This window comes from Trichosurus vulpecula, chromosome 5 (assembly GCF_011100635.1).
Source record: "Trichosurus vulpecula isolate mTriVul1 chromosome 5, mTriVul1.pri, whole genome shotgun sequence".
In the NCBI taxonomy this organism is placed as follows: Eukaryota; Metazoa; Chordata; class Mammalia; order Diprotodontia; family Phalangeridae; genus Trichosurus; species Trichosurus vulpecula.
The window spans coordinates 220,200,399-220,223,306 of NC_050577.1; the positions used below are offsets into that span (position 1 = coordinate 220,200,399).

The 22,908-nt window shown below is 41.3% G+C and overlaps 1 protein-coding gene across 1 annotated transcript in view; it reads right to left on the reverse strand.

Annotated features, from left to right (window-relative positions):
* The window catches only part of PLXNC1 (plexin C1), a 232,113-nt gene that overhangs the window by 98,921 nt on the left and 110,284 nt on the right, over positions 1-22,908 (reverse strand). Inside the window, exons 11-14 of the mRNA XM_036760062.1 lie at positions 15,818-15,997; positions 14,776-14,863; positions 2,882-3,085; positions 762-953 (exon numbers count right to left, since the gene is read on the reverse strand). Of these exons, the coding sequence (XP_036615957.1) occupies positions 762-953; positions 2,882-3,085; positions 14,776-14,863; positions 15,818-15,997 (664 nt within the window). The remainder of the gene's footprint in view (positions 1-761; positions 954-2,881; positions 3,086-14,775; positions 14,864-15,817; positions 15,998-22,908) is intronic.

The following is a 22,908-nucleotide window of genomic DNA, read 5'->3' on the forward strand; positions in this document are numbered from 1 at the left end:
TGATACCAGCATTTGATCCAATGATCTCAATTCACTTAAAAAAGCTTTCTGACAACTAATGACTGGTGCTGAGCTCCCTGTGATAGCAAATTCTGGTAAGTATGTGCTAAGTTGCAGGTTTCTTTCCTGCATCTTGCCTCATTTTCATATGAAACATAAAAGTGGTATTGAAGGTTGTCTTGGTTTGGACAAGTCAGCAAAATCTAAAGCAATTCTGATCAGAGCAGCTCAAGAAAGACCATCTTCTGGACAATATTCAACTCAAGGTGCCCTGGAAACACATCCCTTTTCCTTTGCCCAAAGACTGCTCTCGCCCAAGTTTGGGAAAGAGAGTTTGCAGTGTTTGGATACAGTGTTTGTTCCCAGATGCAAAGATACAAATATATAGGGAGAACAAAAGCTATCAAGGCTCATTAGTTTTGTATACAATGTTGACCTCAAAACTTGACAATAACAGGCTCATGTGAGGGGAATCTGGCACCTGCATGGGTTTGCAGAAGCTTTTAAAAATATATATTCTATATTTAAAGGGAAAATCTCAAAACCTTCAAGTCATTTCATCTTTCTGGGACTCAGTTTCCTCATCTGCAGAATGATGAGGATGGACTAGTCGATTTCCACGATCCCTTCCAACCCTCAAATAATGATCCTCTGATCCATGCAGTATGTCAATTTGGCTTTTCATTAGACTTGGCAGTCTCGATGGGGAGAAGGAAAAAGAGGGAGGGTAAGTCATGAATAAGTTTGTTATGCTGACTTACCCGAACTTTCTTAGGTGATGCAAGGTTGTTATTTTCACCATTTTCGTCTGGAACTATAATTTTGCAAAGGATGGTGGTAAGATCTTGACCCCTGGTAATATTTTCAAAGTTGCAGTTTCTCTGATCATTTTCCCCATAGAAAAGAGTCATCTCAATGTCTTGCTTGGAAATGTTGAAGTTGTCATTTTCTTTCTGCCATAAAAAACAGGATAACGGGAAAAAAAATTGATCCCAGCTCTGTTACTTACTGTGTTTGAGAAGGCAGTGTGATGTTGTAGAAATTTCCCCAGCTTTGGAGGCCGAGGACTTGGGTTTGAATCCTGTATTTGACCTTTAATACCTGTGAGACCTTGGGTAGGGCACTTACTTTTCCTGAGCATCATTTTCCCAATTTGTACAATGAGGGTGCTGGACTGGATGGCCTCTGAACTCCCTTCCAGCTCCAAATTTATGACCTCATGATGCAAGGAAGACAAAACACATAAAAACAGCAGTCCAGTGGTGGATCAGTGGAATAGGTTAGGTACACAAGACACAGTAGTCAATGACTATAGCAATCAACTGCTTGATGAACCTAAAGACTCCAGCTTTTGAGATAAAAACTCACTATTTGACAAAAACTGCTGGGAAAACTGGAAAATAGTATGGCAGAAACTGGGCATAGACCAATATCTCACACCACATACAAAATTAAAATCAAAATGGGATCACAATTTAGATATAAAGGCTGATACTATAAGCAATCTAGGAAAGCAAGGAGTAGTTAATCTGTCCGATTTATGGGGGAGGGAATAATTTATGACCAAATAAGAGATAGAGAGCCTTATGAAATGCAAAATGGACAATTTTGATTATATTAAATTGAAAAGTTTTTGTACAAACAAAGCCAATGCAACTAAGATTAAGAGGGAAGTAGAAAATTGGGAAAGAATTTTTACAACCAGTGTCACTGATAAAGGCCTCATTTCTAAAATGTACAGAGAACTGAGTCAAATTTATAAGAATACAAGTCATTCCCCAACTGATAAATGGCCAAAGGATATGAACAGGTAGTTTTCAAAGTAAGAAATTAAAGATATCTATAGTCATATGATAAAATGTTCTAAATCACTATTGATTAGAGAAATGCAAATCAAAACAACTCTTAGGTACCACATCTCACCTGCCGGGTTGGCTAATATGACAAAACAGCAAAATCATAAATGCTGGGGAAGATGTGTGAAAATTGGAACACTAATGCATTGTTGGTAGAGTTGTGAACTGATCCAACCTTTCTGGAGAGCAATTTGGAACTTTGCCCAAAGGGCTATAAAAATGTGCATACCCTTTGACCCAGCAATACCACTTCCAGGGCTGTATCCCAAAGAAATCATACAAGTGGGAAAAGGACCTGTATGTTCAAAAATATTTATAGCAGCTCTTTTTGTGGTGGCAAAGAATTGGAAATCAAGAGGATGCCCATCAATTGGGGAATGGCTAAACAAATTGTGGCATATGAATGTAATGGAATACTGTTGTTTTGTAACAAACGAGGAGCAGACAGATTTCATAATAACCTGGAAAGACTTATATGATCTGATGCTGAGTGAGGGGAGCAGAACCAGGAGAACATTATACAAGACTACAGACACATGGTATCTCTGATCACTAACTCTGATAGACTTGGCTCTTCTCAGCAATGCAAAGTTCTAAGACAGCTCCGAAAGACTCATGATGGAAAAAGCGATTCACATCCAGAGAAAGAATTATGGAGTCTGAATGCAGATTGAAGCAAATTATTTGCTCTCTTTTCTTGTTTGTTTGTTTGTTTTTGTTTCTTCTTCCTCGTGGTTCATTCCATTGGTTATAATTCTTCTTTACAACATGACTATTGTGAAAATATGTTTAGTGTGAAGGTATATGTAGAACCTGTATTGGTTTGCATGCTGTCTTATGTAGGGAGGGGGGAGGAGAGGGAGGGGAGAAAATTTGAAACTCAAAAACTTGAGGAACTGAATGCTGTAAACTAAAACTAAAAATAAATAAATTATTAAAAAAGAAAGTTGTCTATTAAAAACAAACAAACAAACAACAATTCATACAAAGTGTTTGCTCCTCACCTGCACACAAGACAAACTTACTTGGATTTTTACTTCCAATTCTTTAACCCCCAAAAAGTCTACACGATAGCCGGTAAATTGGGGGTCATCGAGATACTGCAAAGTGTTGCAGTCTAGGAGAACATCCTGTACTTTCATTTTCACATTAACATTTGGACGGCCTTTAGAAGACTTTAAATTGGGAGCCAAAAAATTGCACTGTGTCTTCGTACAACGTTGAAAGACCTGGAGTGGGGAAAAAACCCAAACAAGTTGGTAAGTTCACTGAATTAGTGATACGGTCAAAGAGATGATTGCATATCCCTGTGGTAAGCAGTAATGTGGCATCAACTGATGGGGTAGAGGGACTCAGAGGGGAAGGTTAAACCAATTAAGGATAGTCCAAAGCATGTTAAACATGGGGCCCAAGACTGAACCAGATTAAAATGTCAGTGGGAAATATTGAACAAGATCAATGAAAATACAATAAAACATAGCAAATATCAAATTTTAAAACTAAGTCAATGTGCAACCCATGGGGACACAGATCAGTGCACCCCCTCCCTCCCCCCTTTCATTTTGACTTTGACATCACTGGGCTAAAGGATCCTAAAAATCCTTGAAGTCCACATTCGATAGCTGTGAAACCAAGGCCAACGTGAAAACAGTAGGGAGGGAGAGACAGCAGCAGACACCTGGCTCATTTGTTGGCAGTTAAATCACCCTCAGTGACTCCTCTGAGAAGCTTTAGCAGAGGTCGTTAACCACAACAGAGCAAAAGGCTGTTTATGGGAGGAAGAGGCTAACAGTAAAAGGGAGAAAGCTTCCTTCAAGGCTGAAGAGAATGGAAAGCAAATTGGAAACTAGATAGAATGTGTACAGCACCTTTTACAGCCTGTGCATGATCTGGTTTGTGGGTAACTGTGTTTTATGTAAAACAACAACCACCACGCTCAAATGCTGGCACTTCAAAGTATGTAGATAAGAAAGTAGACCATCTTGGTGGGTGATGAAATCTATCCATCCACCTATCTATCTATCTATCTATCTATCTATCTATCTATCTATCTACCTACCTACCTACCTACCTACCTATCTACCTATCTTTCTTTTTCCTTCCCCTTCCTCCCCCTTTCTTTCCTTCCCCTTCCTCCCTCTTCCTTCCTTCCTTTTTCTTTCTCTTTTTCCCTCTTTTTTCTTCTTTCCTCTTTCTTTCTTCCTTTCTCCCTTCCTCCCTCTTTCTTTCTTCCTCTTTCATTTTCTTCCTTCCTTTTTTTCTTTCTTTACTTCCTTTCTCTCTCTTCTTTCCTTTTCAAGCTGCCATCTTGGCTCTGCTCCCCTTCTTTCCTTTTCTTTCTTTTCTTCCTTCCTTCCTTTCTGGTTTTCAATAACTTTATTTTAACATTTTTTAAATTTTGAGATCCAAATTCTCTCCCTGCCTCAAGCCCCAACCCTAGCCACTGAGAAGGCAAGCAATATGATATCAATTATACATGCAAAGTCTTACCAAATATATTTCTACATTAGCAATGTTGTTGGTGGGGGGAAGGAGCAAGTAAAACAAAGTGAACAAAATATGCTTCAATATGCACTTTGAGTTAATTGGTTCACAAGAGATATTTTTAAAATAAGAATATACAACAAGAAGAAAGGGCTATGATTTCAGCAGTATAGGAACTCCTGGTATGAAAACTCCTTCCATCAACTTGAATTACAACTTGCTTATTATTTCTTTGTGTAATGATTCTCAAAGTGGAGTTCGGGTCGCTGATCCTTTGAGGAGGCCCAAGATATCAAAACCATTTTCAGAATAAACTTAGATGCTTTAATTTCGAATATGGTAAATATCAATAAATACAGCCTGCTTAAACAAAAGCTCTTTTAGGAAGTGTCCCAAGACCGTAAAGTCGGAGAACCAGTGACTTAGTGGACAGGTTAAGTGGCATGGCCAAATTCACTTTGATAACAAATGTCAGAGGCAGGTCCTCTAACTGCCATCATTGTTCTTTTCACTATACCATGATGGAGCTGCCCAAAATAAATAGAGATCAGATGACTTTGACTTCAAGCCCTGAGCTATGACCACTAAGTCAGTCTGCTGCCATTATCAAATAAGACAAAAGTGAAGAAAGAATGGAGGCTGCCAGGCTGTGCCAACTTTCTCTTCAAAGAGTGTCTACCAGTGAAAGGGGAGGAAGGATGAGTCAAACATGGAGAGCTGGTGGTGAGTAAGCAGACTTTGAGTAAGGGAAGTAGGAGAAGCTGTACCCAAACAAAAGAGGGGAAGGAATTTGAAGGCATGACCACTAATTTACTAACTTATAATGAGGGAAACTGGTGAGGTTCTTTGATCTCTTTCTAATGTGGAGAGAAGATGCTCAAATACACCCACAGGAGGGCCACCAAGATGCTATAACATCTGCCCTATGGGACTAGGGCTCCCAAGTGAAGTCTAGACCTCCGTCTATTGGTCTCTATCATAACCCATGGCAATAAACATTTTATACTTCTCTAAAACACTTCCATCAGTCATGAAATGGCTACTCCTCTCTAATCTCCTCCAATTTCAACATATGGGTTGAATTTGCAATTCTATCATTAATTCCTCTTACAGGAATGCCATTTGGCTAAATGCATATGTATATACAGATACGACGGCATTTTACACGCTGATATTTGTGAAAAATGTTTTTAATGGGGAAATAAAAAAAGAATAAAAAAGTCAGTGGAGAGAACTGAGATTATTTACCATTGACAGTCAGTCAATAAGTATTCATTAAGCACCCACTATGTGCCACACACTGTGCTGGGGATACAAAGAGAGGCAATAGACAGTCCCCACTGTCGATTGAGGAGTTCACAATCTAATGGGATAGACAACAAGCAAAAATATGTACCAAAAAATGCTATGGACAGGATAAAAAAGAAGTAATTAACAGAAGGAAGGCACTAAAATTAAGAGAGATTATAAAAGTCTTCCTGTAGATGGTAGGGTTTTAGCTGGGACCTGATGGACACAGAGAAGATAACTTGGGGGAGGTGGAGGTATTGTTTAATATCCTTCTTCACTTATTTCAAAGACTGGGTTTTTTGTTTTTGATTTTTTTGGTTTTAATGTGAAAGAGGGATGAGACAGGGGTTCTGCTTGGCCCCAGAAGGCAAAAGTAGATGCAGTAGGGTAAGAGTTAACATGGAGACAGATTTCAGTTCAAGGCTATGAAAGATTTTCTAACGAATACAGCTTACCAAGAGAAACACGGGCATATGACCTTGGTGTTATGATCTTACTCAAGTTACTTCATTTTTCTTGGCTTTGGTTTCTGTAAAATGGGGGTGTGAGGGATGGACTAGATGGGCCTGTAAAGGTCCCTTTGAGCTCTCAGTCTGTGCCCCTATGGTCATAAGACTTTGGGGCATTGGGAGTTCCTTGTGAGCTCCTCAAGCAGGGACTGGCCAGATTACTTATTGGGGACACAATAGTATAGCACAGCAGACGGGATTCATGGTTGGGTCCATGACCACTGAAGTCTCTTCCAAGGCTGGGATTCTATGACTCACCGGGTATAGCAGATCAGCAAAGCCAATGGCAAGAGCAGATGGAAAGGCTGAGTCAGGGCTGACTTTGCAAGGACGAATGGAGTTATCTGGAAAGTTGACTGTGCCAAAAAAGAATTTTGTTTCTCTCTTTTGGGGAGAAGTAGCTGGGTTTTGTGGGGCAAGTCTTTTTTTTTAACTGATTTCCACCAGCTGTAACAAAGTTTAGTAGTTGTTTATTTCTCAAGCTAAAAGCATCACTTCCTGAGCACCCAGAATAGCCAATGATTTGTGCTAGCCTACGTACAGACTGTATTTGGAAAATACAGCTCTTATCCCTAAGCAACTTCAAATCTTTCTCTCATAAACATTTGTAAATGTTTTACTGATCCCTTTGGTTTCTTTTTTTAATATATTATTTTATCCCCAGTTACATGTAAAGACAATTTTTCATTTAGTATTTTTTTTCCTAATTACATGTAAAAACTACAACATCTTTTTTTTTCAAATTAAAGACAATTTTTAACATTTTTTTTTAAATTTTGAGTTCCAAATTTTCCCTCTCTCCCTCTCTTCCCCTTTCCCTGAGGCAGTAAGCAATTTGATATAGGTTATGCACTGACAATTATTTCCAGAAATACTATCCTCCTCCTTCCCTTGCTTCAAGGACTGGACAAAATGGAAGCTCCTTGAGGGCAGGGACTATTTCATTTTATCTTTGTATGACTGGTTCTTAGCACAGTGTCTGGCACACAGTAGGCAGTCAGCCTTGTTGCTAGACTTTTTAATTGAACAATTTATTTGAATTGAAGACAATTTAATTGAACAATTTATCAATAACTTCAGACCAAGTGACAGCACCTGACTATATATATGATGTATACATAATACATGTGTATATATACACATATATGTATATATGTACACACACATACAGAGTACTTTGCCTTAGTAAGATCCCCCTTCTCTGCTGCTTGTTCTCATTCTTGCTGCAAGATTTGTGACCTTGGTCAAATCAAGAAGCATTTATAAGGGTCTGCAGAATAATAACTAGCATTTGGCATATAAATATGCTAATATACAATAGACTTAACATATAGCACCTACTGTGCGCTAGGTACTGTGTTAAGTCCTTTACAAATATCATCTCATTTGATTCTCACCAACAACCCCAAGAAGAAGGTGCTGATATTATCCTCATTTCACAGATGAGGAAACTGAGGCAAATAGGTGAGGTGATTTGTCCAGTGTCACACAGCTGGTAAGTATCCGAGGCTGGATTTGAACTCAGGTCTTCCTTATTCCAGGCCCAGGATTCTACTGTGCCACCTGAGCTAAGTGCTGGAGACAGAAAGAATTCCTGACAAACCTGGGAGCAGAACCATTACAATATGTGTTCCCTTCTGGAAGCTTCCATTGCTGAAGTCCACTTAGCAAATGTACTTTACTGGAGTTTTAAAACCAAACATGGCATAGCACTGATCTGCACAGACACTTTCTCAGAACTCGTCTGAATTCCTCTGACGTCTGCTCCTTCCTACCTCCTAGCCCACTCACCGAGGCCTTGGCCCAGGGAGGGCAGCAGTGGACTGAGCAAATCACCCGAGCTGGTAACTGCATTACAGTCTGCACGAGTATGGATTTCACACACTGCCAGCCCGGTGATGGATGTGTTCATAGATGTCACAAGCCCTGAAGAGCTGGAACATCAGAATGGGGGCAGCCAGGTAGAAAGGACTGTATGACAAACTATACTACCCATGTGAGACCTGTCAGTCTCATTATACCTAAGGCTTATATCCCCACCCTCTACCCTGCCCCATATTCCTGCTCCCAGCTCCTGGGATATTTTAATTCTTGGGAATAATGTTTTCTTTATTTCTTTCATCAACTAACCTCTGGATATAGAAGGAATAGCTCAGTTTTTACTGATTTTAGCAACTGAGGGATGGGGGTGCAGCAAGGGGTATTGGAAAGACTGTGTCAATGACCAAGCAAGACTCCAAAGGACTGAGGATGAAACACTATCACCTTCTGGTAGAGAGCTGATGACTCAGGATACAGAATGAGGTATAGATTTTTTGAACTGGCCAACGTGGAAATTGGGCAGCTAAGTGGTACATAGGAGAAAATGCCAAGCCTGGAGTCAGGAAGACCTGAATTCAAATCTGGCCTCAGATACTTACTAGCTGTGTAACCCCAGGCAAGTCACTTAACCCTGTTTGCCTCAGTTTCCTTATCTGTAAAATGAGATGGAGAATGGCACACCACTCAAGTATCTTTGCCAAGAAAAGCCCAAATGGGGTCACAGAGAGTTGGACATGACTGAAAATGACTTAACAACAACAACGTGGAAACTCGGTTTGCTTGACTACGTATTTGCTACGAGGGTTTTCTTTTTCTAATGGGGGGGTGAGAAGAAAATAGATTTTTGTTGATTAAAAAACACTAATTTAAAAAAAAAGAAAGATTGGGTGTTAGAAAACTTGAGTTCCTGTGTGATCTTAAACAAGTTAATGTTCTAAAGCTCTTCTCTTTTGGGTCTCAGTCTCTTGCTCTGTAAAATGATGGGGTTGGGCTAGGCCATTTGTCAAATCCTTTCTACAAATGAACAAAGAGCATTTATTAAGCACTTATTATATGCCAAGATATGTGCTGTGCCCTGGCAATACAAAGACGATTCCTGCCCTCAGGAAGTTTACATTCAGGGGAGATAACATAGAATGGGGATGATAACCAGGGAAGGGGGTTTAATCTGAGGAGTCACAGGGATGCAGAGTGCAGTGTGCATGGGGAGTCAATCCCTTTCCAGAAGCAACGGGATGGACGGTGGATATCAGTGGAACTGGAATTAGAAGACCTAGGTTCAAAACTAAGCAAAATCTCAGTCCTATTATTGTCACCTCCTACCCATGTGACCTTGGGAAAGGCACAAACTCCCTGGCGCTTAGTCTCTTCATCTCTAAAACCATGGGGTTGGCATCAGAGGTCCTCTCCCATTTTAAAGCTGTGATCCTATGGGGCCAGGAATATCCATGGCAGCCAGGCAAGTGGTAAGATGGCCTAGGTGGATGGCTGAACAGGATATGAAGCATGAGTCCAGGATTTCCTAGAAGGAGCAATTTCTAAAACACTGCTGAAAATCGTTCAGTTTTAGGCTTGATAAAACTGTCCTAATTTACAACTGGTTCTTCTGAGGTCAAATCTGTTATATTTTGTTATGGTCAGAAAGGCTTTTAGGAAAATGGCCCCAGTCTGTGGAGGAAAGTGTTTATGTGATTTATAATCCAGGTCCTAATGAACCCTATTTCCCATCACCTGCTGCGACCACTAAGCCTGTGTCTCTATGACATCCAAACCACCCACTGCCTGATTTCATGCAAAAATTAGTCCAACTGGTTGTTAGGCAAACCATTCAATTAATGAGTTGTTCTGATACTGTTCACTGGCTGCTAGAGGGACATGGAGGCATGACTTAAAATCACAAGGAAAGTTAGGATTAGAAATAGCCCTCAACAGCAACATTGTGCGATGACCAACTCTGACAGACTTAGCTCCTCCAAGCACTGCAATGATCTAAGACAATTCCAAAAGACTCAAGATGGAAAACACTATCCACATCCAGAAAAAGAGCTATGGAGTCTAAGTGCAGATTGAAGAATACTATTTTCTCTCTTTTTTTTTCTTTCTCGTGGTTTTTCCCTTTGGTTCTGATTCTTCTATACAACATGACTAACGTGGAAATATGTTTAATATGATCATACATGTATAGCCTATGACAGATTGCATGCCATCTTGGTGGGGGGGGGGAATTTAGAACTCAAAATCTTATCAAAGTGAATGTTGAAAATTAGCCCTAAAGGGGCAGCTAGGTGGTACAGTAGATAGAGCACCACCCTGGAATAAGGAGGACCTGAATTAAAATCTGGCTTCACATACTTCCTAGCTGTGTGACCTTGGGCAAGTCTCTTAACTCCAAGTGCTTTGAAAAAGGGGCAGGGGGGGGGGGGGAAACAGAACTAGACCTAAGCAGGACAACATACTGTCATGTATATCCCAAAGGTAAACTTCCTATTTCTGGGCCCCTGAGTTGAGATAGGTCATATTTGGAGGTAACATCAACTTTTCTCAGTCCTTCCTAAACTAGGCTAAGAGTTATATTCTAGGGTGGAAAGAGCTGAATGTGGAATCAGAGAGCATGGGTTCAAATCCCAGCTCTGCATCATACACTGGTAAAGTGTGTTAGGTTTGTATGCGCAGGACTTGACTTCAAATTCAAGCTTTGCCACTTACTAACCATGTGACCATATCTCTGGGCAGCGCTTTCCTTCTCTGTAAAATGAGACTATTGGATTAAATGACCTTTAAAGTCCATCCAGCTCTAAATCTATGAACTGAAATCTTCCCGGACTTAGAAAAGGGCAGAGAGATGCTGGCAACTTGGTTTTCTTCCTTCTTTTTTTTAAATCAAATTGACCAAAGGTTTATCAATTTTATTGTTTTTTTTTCATAAAACCAGCTCTTAGTTTTATTTATTAGTTCAATAGTTTTCTGGATTTCAATTTTATTAATCTCTCCTTTGATTTTCAGTATTTCTAATTTGGTATCTAATTGGGGATTTTCAATTTGTTCTTTTTCTAGCTTTTTCAGTTGCATGCCCACTTCCTTGATCTCCTTTTTCTCTATTTTATTCATGTAAGCATTTAGAGATATAAAACTTCCTCTAAGAACTACTTTTGCTGCATCCCATAAGTTTTGGTATGTTGTCTCATTATTGTCATTCTCTTGAATGAAGTTATTGTTTCTATGATTTGTTCTTTGACTCATTCATTCTTTAGCATTAGATTATTTAGTTTCCAATTAGTTTTTAGTCTATCATTCCATGGCCCTTTATTACAGATAATTTTTATTGCATCATGATCAGAAAGAAAGGTAAGAACAGAAATGTCAGAGTTAAGATAAATTCCCTTCACCTGGTGAAGACCTACAAAATGGTGAATCGAGGAAGCCTCAAAATTGTACACCAAACTCACTAACGATCCTTGAGCCATGCACCATAGGAGAATGTACTGGACACTAAAGTCCATGAAAGACAGTTTAATGCATGCACGGTTAATGTCATTGGGAAAGTAAAGCTGGGATCACAGTGGCTAGGGATGGAGAGGGTCCAGACTTACAAGGCCCACAATAAAGAGCTCCCAGAGCTGTAGAGGGTCCTTGGCTTTCTCTAGATGGCCAATGGGCTTATCAAGCACTCAGAATCAGAGAGCTGGAAGGGGCTTCAGACGTCACCTAGACTAGAGGTGTCAAAAACATGGCTCTCTGAGTATGCCTAACAAGATTAAAATGCAATTGGGAAATATTTAACAAAATAAATAAAAATACATCGGTAACAATACATTTAAAAACTAAGTCTATATGTGGCCCATGGGGATCCTTCTGAACAGTTTAGTGACCCCCTTTTCTACTTGAGTTTGACACCTCTAACCTAGATCAACCCATACTTGCATAAGAATTCTCTCTATCACCTCCCCAACAAGTGGTTAGTCAGCCTTTGCTTGAAGACATCCTATTCTGAAGAACTCATGACCCCTCAAGGCAGTCACTGCTTTTGGACAGCTCTAGCTCTCTTTATATCAAGTCTAAATCTGCCTCTTGGCCACTTTTGGTCCATTGTTCCTAGTTATGCTCAAGGGTGGACAAGAAAAAGTCTAATTCCTCTTGTACATGGCAGTCTTCCAAATATCATGAATGTCCTTGTCAAGGCTAAATGTCCCCAGTTCCTTCATTTAAGCTTTATACCAGTTATCATGCTGGTGGCCCTCCTCGACATTCCCCATTGTGCTAAAGTCCTGCTTAAAATGTAGAGTCTAACTCTGAGGTACCAGCTCACACCTATCAGATTGGCTAATATGACAGAAAAGGAAAATGACAAATTTTGGAGGGGACGTGGAAAAACTGGGATATGAATGCATTGTTGGTGGAGTTGTGAACTCATCCAACCATTCTGGAGAGCAATTTGGAACTGTACCCAAAGGTTATAAACTATGTGTACCCTTTGACCCAGCACTATCACTAACTAGGTCTGTATCCCTGAGATCAAAGAAAAAGGAAAAGGACCTACAAAAACATTTATAGCAGCTCTTTTTGTGGTGGCAAAGAATTGGAAAATGAGGGGATGTCCATCAACTGGGGAATGGCTGAACAAGCTGTGGTAAATGATGGTGATGGAATACTATTGTGCTATAAGAAATGATGAGCAGGATGGTTTCAGAAAAACCTGGGAAGACTTCTATGAACTGATGCAGAGTGAAGGGAGCAGAACCTGGAGAACACAGTACACAGTAGCAGCAATACTGTATGATGAAGAACCATGAATGACTTAGCTATTCTCAGCAATACAACAATCTGAGACAATTCCAAAGAATTTAGGATGAAAAACGCTATCCATCTCCGGAGAAAGAACTGATGGAATCTGAATGCTGATTAAACTTTCTTTATTTTTCCTGGTTTTTTTCCTTTTTTTTTTGGTATGTGTTTTCTTTTGCAACATGCTAAAATGGAAATATGTTTTGCATTTCTGCATATATATAATCTACATCGAAGTGCTTGCCTTCTCAAAGATGGGCGGGGGAGAGAAGGGAGGGCATTTGGAACTCAAAATTTAAAAAAAGAAAAGTTAAAAATGGTTTTTACATGTAATAGAGAAAAAATAAAATAAAAACATTCTTCAAAAAAAAAGTAGCATCTCAAAATGATTTGCTAATGTATAACCCAGGGGTAGGGAACCTGTGGCCTCAAGGCCACATGTGGTCCTCTAGGTCCTCAAATGTAGCCCTTTGTCTGAATCCAAAATTCACAGAATAAATCCCCTTAATAAAAGGATCGGTTCTGCAAAACTTGGGACTCAGTCAAAAGGCCACACCCAAGGGCCTAGAAGGCTACAAGTTCCCCAGCCCTGCAATAACCTATATCAGATTGCTTGCCATCTCAGGATGGGAGAAGGGAGAGTGGGAGGGACAGAATTTAGACCTCAAAACTTTAAAAAAAAATGACGAGTGTGAAAAATTGTTTTTACATGTAATTAGGGGAAAATAAATTTTTTTTAGTGTAATGTATAAACACAATATTCCAGTTTGGGTTTGACCAGGGCAGAAAGTTGGATTAGGAAAGGAAAAAAACGGTTGGGGGAGGGGAGCAGAAGAGACCAAAGAAGGAATAAAAAGGGGAAGGCAATGAAAACAGACAGCAGCTAAGTGAGTGGATTTCTTTGGTTCTCAGGATTCCCATCAGTAAGATGGGTACAATGATAACTGCCCTTTCCTTTCTCATGGGGGTGCTGAGGACTGAATGAAGAAAGAAATCTGTGAACACATCAAATGCCGTAATGGACAAATGCAGACTGATATCATTTCAGACTATCCCATGACATGCCATTCCACACACAAAATGTAAAATTATCCAATCATCAATCATCTGTGATTTCATTAGTGCGAGAATCTGCTATGTATCTGTCAGGGAGGCCAATCTATAATTCATTAGATGAATGGGAGGCGGCAGGTACGGTGGAAGCACTCTGGCTCTGGAGCCGGAGGATCCGGGGTAAAAACCCACCTCTTTGCCTTCCCTTGGGTGCGACTTTGGTCAAGTCCCTTCCCTTCCCTGGGCCATACATAGTCTCTGCACCTGTTAATGAATGGGTTACACTAGACGGTTTTCACTCTACATCTTAGCAAATTGCTTGAGACTCAGCTAGATTAAGTGATTTTTCCAGGATGACACAGAATAAGAGAACTAAGGTTTTTCTCACTCCAAATACAACACTATCTCCACTATGTCACACTGACTCCATTAAAAATTAATAAGAATTAAGCACACAGCATAGTAGACAAAGAACTTGTGTCAAACATTCTGAATTTATAAAAATATCTGGATGACCTTGGGCAGGTCACTTGCCCTAGGGCTAAATTACTAAGCAGATATCAATATGCATTTCTAGAGCAAGTTTTCTGTCAAGGACGTGGTAATGAGAACATAGATCTGGACAGGAAAAAAGAAGCATAGAAACAGTATAGGTTTCCTAAATGAATTTTATGGGCAGCTAGGTGGCACAGTGGATAGAGTGGCCAGCCCTGGAGTCAGGAAAACCTGAGTTCAAATATGACCTCAGACACTAATGAGCCTGGGTAAGTCACTTCACCCTGTTTGCCTCAGTTTCCTCATCCGTAACATGAGCTGCAGAAGGAAATGGCAAAGTACTCCAGTATCTTTGCCAAAAAAAACCCCAAACGAGGTCATGAAGAGTTAGACGAAACTGAACAACAACAAAATGAATTTTGGTTCTCACGGTAGCAGAGTGGTAAGTGAAAATGACAATCATAAGATGTATTCTTATGACTTACACTGAAATCTCCTTTTACTTCATGGGAAATAATTAAACTGTCAATTACATCAAAATTCTGGCCCTCTATGGTTATATTTTGACCGCCACTGCAAAAATGAACAAAGAAATTATTGACCAGTTAGGATATGTCATAGTTAATATTTAAACCTCTTCCTTCCCCCCCACCCCCCTAGGCTAACAAAGCAATTGTCAAACTTGGGGACAAATTTAATTGGACCTGTAAATCTATTTTACATTTGTGAGATTATATCCAAATCAAAGTCGCTGTACTATGCAAAATAGACAGTTAGTTCTCCGCTAGACAGATTTCCTCTAAACCTCTGTTGATACAGACCAGGAAACATTCATTCACTAGGACAGAAGTCTGGGCATGTTAGCTCAATTGGATGGAGTCCCTGTTGACAGCGAGGCCAATGACATGGGTTTGAAACAGCGAGCTTTCTTTCTGAAATCCAGCCAGTCTATTTACCTTATCTATCTGTGGCACAGGCCTCGGAGAAAAGGGTCTCAGAGGCGGTCCAGCCACTACTGTGCAAACAAGTCAGGGTTAGTAGTTTTACCTCGCTATATGACAGTGTCTTAGTGGTTTGCATTTGGGAGTGGTTTATGAGCAAATAAAAGATAACTACCTCCTGGATCCACTTCACACCTAACCCTGAGCAACAGGAACATCGGAGAAGATTTCAAACAGATCTTAATTTGTAGCTGAATTCAGGAATTACTTTGAAAATTAGATGTACTGTGAAGAGGAAGCAATAGGTTTCAACTTTCACACCTGTGTCTAGATACTAATTTAACCACAGGAAGGTTTTCTGCTTATTTACTGTATTTGTGAAGAGGTGTTCAAATTGGGGTATTTTTCGACTTGGTTTGGAATTTCCCTTCCTTCTGTTAGGGGAACCTTTGAAAGGTTTCCATTCTGGCTTCTCTCCACGCAAATATATGTTGGTGAAACTGATGTCTTTTAATGCCATGTTTATGTCTATTTAACAACAGTAAGGAAAAAAAAAAGACAGTGGACCTGAGATTCAAGAAGTTACCTGACCCACGTGGTGGCTGGGAATATGACAGAACACCAAGGCAGCGCAACAAAAGACAGTGTCCCAGCCGGAAAGCAATCGCCACCATCAAACTGGATACAAACATCCTTCATTTCCTTCCGGCTCGACGGGAGAGAGAATTTCATATGTGTGTCGTTCAGCACCTGGTGAACATGGATTCTAGAATAGATGGGGAGAAGGACTCTTAAATAAAGCAATTATTTGAGCATGGCCGATTACCTATAGCAGAGCCTTAAAATCATCAGAATTATACTAACCTAGGATTTACTAAGGAAACACCTATATCCAACTGGCTCTCATTCAGAGGGCTTATAATCTGTTTCTGGATTACTTGGGGAATCATTTCCTCCTCATTTTACTCCATTAATGGGAGAAAGAAAGACAAGAAGAAAAAAATAAGCCATGCAAGCATTCGATGACCATCCGTTAAGCTCCCACTTTGTGTCAGGCACTGTGATGGCTGCTGAGGCCACAAAGAGAAAAAGGAGACAGGAAGGGAGAATGAAGAATCTAAGAGAACAGAGGCTGTGACTCTAGATGACCAGAACAATGGCTCCCGAAAGAGAAATAAATGGGGAGATTAGAAAGGAGGAAAGCTGAGTTTTAAAGGGAAAGTGACTCATTTTGCTTTGGATGGGGTGATTTGGGGGTGTTCCGGGGACGTTCAGGTGGAGATGTCTAGTAGGTAGTGAGAGATATAGGACTGGAGTTCAGGAGAGTGAGGAGCCCCAAATATGTAGCATCTGCATAGAGATGATTGCTAAATCCACAGGAGTTGATGGAAAGACTAAAAGGGAGTTGATTTTGCTGCTTTTTAAAAAATTAGTTAATTTATTTATTTTTAGTTTTCAGAATTCACTTCCACAAGTTTTAAATTTTCTTCCCCTCCCTCCCCCTTCCCTTCCCAAGATGGCCTGACTTTGCTGCTTTTGAAGGAGATCTACCGGAAAGGGACCTCAAGAGGCTTTGTGGTCCAACTCGTTCATTTTACAACTGAGGAAAGTCAGGTCCAAGGAAGTTAAGTGATTTGCCAAGGACAGAGAGCATAAGCATCAGAGGTGAGATTTGAAACCAGAGCTTCCGACTTTATTTCTCTCTATCTTGTTCTCAATGAAAGATCACCCAGACTTCATTAGAGATATCCAGAGAGGTTGGACCTCACAAGCCATCTCATTCTGCTTTGAGAAAGTTTGACCCTCCTTAAATGGAATCTAAATCTTCCTCCTTAATGCATCAGCCCATTGTTCTGAGGTCTGCTCTCCTGGGCAAAGCAGAACTAATCGCAGCTTTCTTTGTCTCCCAGCTCCAGTCCTGACCTTCCAGACTTTTATCCGCCATGCCAAGGCAGCCTTCACACTGAGGGTATTGAGGGGATTAGGACAGAAAGTGGTGAATTGTGGCAGTGTGAGCCACACTGACTCCATCTTGTGACTCAATTCTGGAGCTAGCTTAGTTTCTATTCAATTGGGTCTAATCCAAATTCCATCCTGTGAGGAAACTTAATTCAGTTGTGGGAATTGGGAGAAAACCTTCTTGTATTGTTTGAACCTAGCTCTGGGAAGCTGGACCACCTGTATCTGGTGCTTAGAGATCCCTAAGGACCTGGGTAATGCTGACCAGAAACCCAGTAAGACCCAATGATTAATGTAAGGAGTTTTCTCACAACTATTTATCTCAAGTAACCCACATGTCTTATCTGAAAATGGCCCCATACTGATCAGTTACTGTTTGCATGTTTCTTTGATTGTCTATAGACACCTGGGGCAAGTGGGACACCTGTTTTTCTAATTTCAGGGAATTACACCTGTTCACTCTCCCCCTCCCAACTTGGAGAGTCCCTAATCTTTTATCCAATTAGAAATCAGATTACCTAATATTGTATTGTTTCCTTTTAATTAACCAGCCTTATTTGGGTAATTGCTTTTAATGAACAAAAGTCTGTCTCCCCCTGTATTTGGGATCTGAGCCCAAGATGAGGAGGTCTGGTCCTGGTTTGTTGGGCAATCGGCATGCATTGCTTCATAAATTGATACATTCTGAAGATCAAACCTTTGTTTCCTCAGTCATTTCAGCATTTACCTGCCACATCATCTTGAAAACATATTCCAACCTTGGAGACCCTTCTGATTAAGTGATGCCTCCCAGAACCTCTACTTCAAGGCCATCCCTGCCATTTCTCTACAGACTCTATTCCTGACTATTTGGACTCTCTCCACCATGGCCCCAGTTGGGCACATCTCCCTCATTCTTCTTTTTTGGCTTCCTTTCATATGTTGTCTTTCCCCATTAGAATATAAGCTCCTCGAGGGCAGGGATTGTCTATCTTCATGCTTGTATTTGTATCCCAGCACTTAGTACAGTTTCTGGCATACCGTTGGTACTTAATAAATGCTTGCTGTCTTGATTTGCCTCTCTACATAACAGCCCTTCAAATACAAGAAGAAAGCTATTATACATATCCCCCAAGAGCTCAACATCCCCAGTTCTAGGGATGGTATGATTTTGAGACCACTCACCATCCTGTTTGCTCCCTTCTGGACACTCTTTAGGTTACCAATGTCCTTTTTAAAATGGTGTATTTAGAATTGAACTCAACACTCCAGATGTACTCTGACCAGAACATGGTACAACAGGAGATCTGAGAAAGTCACCTTATACACCAGCTGAATGGATGGGATCTGTTCATCACTGCCCCAGAGATCCAGCTCCAGAAGTGACACTGGGGACCCCACAGTAAACCAACAAGCAAATTCAGAAGCAAAGTGGGGAAGTAGAAAGAAAGAATTTAGTCAAAGGACCAGGGTTAAAACTCCAAAGCTTTTTACTGGGGAAATTTTCCAGATTTGTTACCTCTAACCTTAGAGCAAGGGTTCTTAACCTGCAGTCTGTGAATTTGTATTTTAAGTTTGATAACTGTGTTTCAGTAAAATTGATTTCCTTTGTAATCCTACGCATTTTATTTTACGTATTTAAAAACAATGTTCTGAGGAAGGATCAGTAAACTTCACCAGAATGCCAAAAGGATCCATGATATAAAAAAAGCCAAGAACCCTTGGTCTATGGCTACCGAAAACCTTCAATCACAATACTGGTCAATTAACAGATTTCAAAGAGTCCATGGATATGGGGCGGGGGAGACATCTTTATTTCAATATGCTCATTTCCTTTGTAATCCTATGAATTGTATAAGCTTCACTAGATTGCCAAAGTGCTCCCCGACACAGTTAAGGATCCCTGCTTTAGGGGCAGCTAGGTGATGCGGTGAGTAGAGCACCAGCCCTGGAGTCAGGAGGACTTGAGTTCAAATGCAACCTCAGACACCTGACACACTTACTAGCTGTGTGACCTTGGGCAAGTCACTTAACCCCAATTGCTCTGCCTTCCCCCCTCCAAAAAAAAAAAGAACCCCTGCCTTAGAGGAAAGTCACTTGACCTCACGGGGCCTGAGTTTCCTTATCTCTAAAAGGAAGGGGCTAGATGCAATGACCTCTAACACCTTTCCCAGCTCTCAGTCTGTGTTCCTATATCAGCCTCCTAGAAATCCTCCAACTTGGAGATGACTATGGGACAGATGCCTGGATGTAGCCGAGGTCTTCTTAAACTGGCCAGAACCAGAGCAGCTTTGGGGATCAGGCCAAGAACCACAGGGAGGCAGCCCACAGCTTCTGCCTTTCTGGAGAACTTTGGGCTCAAACTTGTGTTGGAAAAGAAACTCCAAGCAGCATAAATAATTAAGAGCTGGCTGTATTTGCATAATGCCTGGCACAATTTTGATACACAGCAACACTCTACTATTCCCATTTTGAAGTATGCATGCATTATTAAGGATCAAGTATAAATTCAGGAAACACCTAAATCACATTCTGGGTTAGCACCACCGCAATACCACATGAGTGTGTTTTCCTTCTGAAAGCTCTTGTGATTAGGAAAAAATCAAATCCAGCTACAAACAAAATCGAAGACTGAGGACCCCAGCTCAAATCTCAGCTTTGTCACTTATCACTTGTGACTGTAGGTAAGTCAAGCTCTCTGGTACTTGGCTGTCTCATCTGTAAATGAAGGTTTTGGACAAGAGATAACTAAGAGGCACAGGGCATGGAGTCAAAGAGACCTGGGTTCAAGTCCTGCCTCAGACACTTGCTAGCTGTGTGATCCTGGGCTAGTCACTTAGTTGTTCTTCAGTTCAGGAAAATGAGAGTTTTAGACTTGATAGTCTCCAAGATTCCTTTTAGCTCTAAATTTATGATTCTATGACAACTTAGCTTTTTAGGGACCTTCTAGCTCCAAAATTAGTCATAGTCATTATAAAATTAATGAGTTATTCAAGGAGAAAATTACTAGCAAGGGAGACCTCTATGGCACACATGAGCATAAATCAGACGGACTGGGGTCAAAATCAACCTTTGAATCTTACTGGCTCTGAGTGACCTTTAGCAAATCTTTCACGTTCACTCTCCAGGTCTCAGTTTCTTCATTCGTAAAATGAAGAGATTGGACTAGATGGTCGATGAGGTCCCGACTAACGATGACATTATAAAACTGATAGGACGTTAAAATCCCAGATTAATAGCTAACTCCAAGAGAGCCATGTGACAACAGATGGCTCTCGGTTCTCCTCATTCCTTCTCAGCACACGTCCCTGTCCTTTAGGAATGACAGGATGATGATTCGGGTTAAAGCAATCAAACGATGTTCTATCGTTAAGGGAACGTGACCTTTGCTGCCAGTGACCTTGGGCTTCCTGCCACAGATGTGGTTACCGAGATGTTCCTCAGATAGGGATCTCTTAGCCATCTAATTTAATAACTCCAGCACATCAAGACACATTCAGAATTGAAATACTGGCATAATCAGTCAGAAATAGCCCGACTCCCTGAAAAACACATATTGTTTCCACAGAGCTGATCACCTTTCTGTGCAAACACAGGTGGCTAACTTCACAATTTCACTTACATCAAGAAATTGGGGCGGGGGCGGGGGGGCGAATGTAATAATAAGGTATTTAATCTGAATAAAAGCTATGAAAATGACATTGCTGTGAAGAGATAAGCATAGTGTGCAGCTAATTTTAGAAAATGGAAAAAATACAGGAATACGGCCAGTGAGAAACAGTTGACTTCACCAAGAACACAGATACCAAACCCACTGATTCAGAATGGAATGATAATTGTATGTGTGTGTAGCAAATGGATTACGACCGAAAGCTCAGTGAATGAAGCTGGCGTGGAAAATGATATATGCATGTCTCTGAGGGGCTAAAACCTAAAACTCCCCAGGTCTAGGGAACAGTGGACAGTGAGCTGGCCTACAAGTCAGCAAGACCTTGGTTCAAGTCCAGCCCCTGACACTTATTGCCTGAGTGACCCCAGGCAGGGCATTTAATCTGTAAAGCAACTCTCAAGGGCTCTGAGCTGCAGACAAGGTGCCAGCCTGTACTGGAAGAGGGTGCTTCCTTGTCTGGGGATTCCCTGGACTGAGGAGATGACCCGGGTCCTGTCCTTATTCTTACTATGGGAACTGATTCAGTATTCAATTTGGAATAAATCACAACTATAGCATGTTTTGTTATAAAATTATCCAAAAACTTCTAGGTGATGAGAAGAATGGGGAGAAGGGAAGAGAAGGAGGGAGGGAGGGAGAGAGGGGGAAAGAGAGAGATGGATGAAGGAAAGGGAGCAGAAGAAAGGAGGGGGAATGGGGGAGGGAGGGGAAGGGAGGAGGGGAAGGGGAAGGGGAAGGAAAAAGGAAGGGGAGGAAAGGGAAGAGGAGGAAGGGGAAGGAGAAGGGGAAAGGGGAGAGAAAGAAGGAAGAAAGGGGGCAGTGAAAGAGATGGGGAGTGGGGGGGGGCAGAGGAAGGGAAGAGGGAATGGAAGAGAGGGAGGGAGAGAGAGAGAGACAATAGAGAAAGAGAGATGGAGGGAGAGAGGGAGGATAGGAGGCAGTAGAAGAGATGGGAAGTAGGGGAAGAAGGGGGAAGAGGAGAGGATGGGAGTGAAGAGGAAAAGAGAAAAGGGGAGAGGTGAAAAGAGCAGAGGGAGGAGAGGAAAAGGAGAGAGGAGACAGAGGGAAGGAGGGAGAGAAGGAGAAGAAGGGGAGGGGAGTGAAAAGAAATGGGGGATGAATAGCAGGAAAGAGAGAAAGGGCAAAGAGGGATGGGGGATGGAGGAGAGATGGGAAGAGAGATAAAGAAGGGGGGAGGGAGGGGAGGCAGACCAGAAGCAACATGGGGTAATGGATAAAGAGCTGGTCTCAAAGGCCAAGTGTGGCAGTGGAAAGGGCAGTGGGTCTAGAGTCAGAAGATCGGAGTTCAAATCCTTTCTCTGCAATATTCTACTTGTATGAAATTGAGCAGGCTTCTTAACTCTCTGGGCCTCAGCTTCCTCAGCTTGGGGGTGGGGGGACTAGATGGCTTCTAAGATCCCTCCAGATCTAGAATTATGCTTTTGAGTTAGACTGTTACCTCTCCACTCCTGGACTCTTACACTAGACTTCTGGAGGGTTTTCCTTCCTCAAACTGACCTTCCTCAAGCACAGGTCTGACCATGTCATCACCCCCTCTTCAATAAACTCCAGTAAATATAAATATAAAAATATATACAATATTAAAATATAAAATCCTGTTTGGCTTTTAAAGCCCTTCAGGACCTGGCCCCCTCCCACTTCTATGGTCTTCTCATACCTCTCTCCCCTCCATTTACTTTATGAGCTAGTGACACCAGCCTCCTGGCTGTTCCTCCCATGGGATGCTCCATCTCCCAACACTGGTTGTCTTCATGCCTGGAATTCTCTTGCTCCTCGTCTCTGCCTCCCGACCTCTCTGGCTTCCTTGAACTCTTGGCTAAAATCTCATTTTCTGCAAGAAGACGTTCTCCATCCCCCCTTAACTCTAGTGTCCTCACTTCTGAGACTACCCTCAGTTGATCCTGTCTATATCTTTTCAGTACATCATCGTTTACATGTTGTCGCCTCCTTTAGACCACAAGACCCTTGAGAGTATGAACTGGGCTTTGTGCCTTATATACAATCCGTGGGGGCTTCTCCTTTGGTATCACAGCTCCAATCTGCTTACA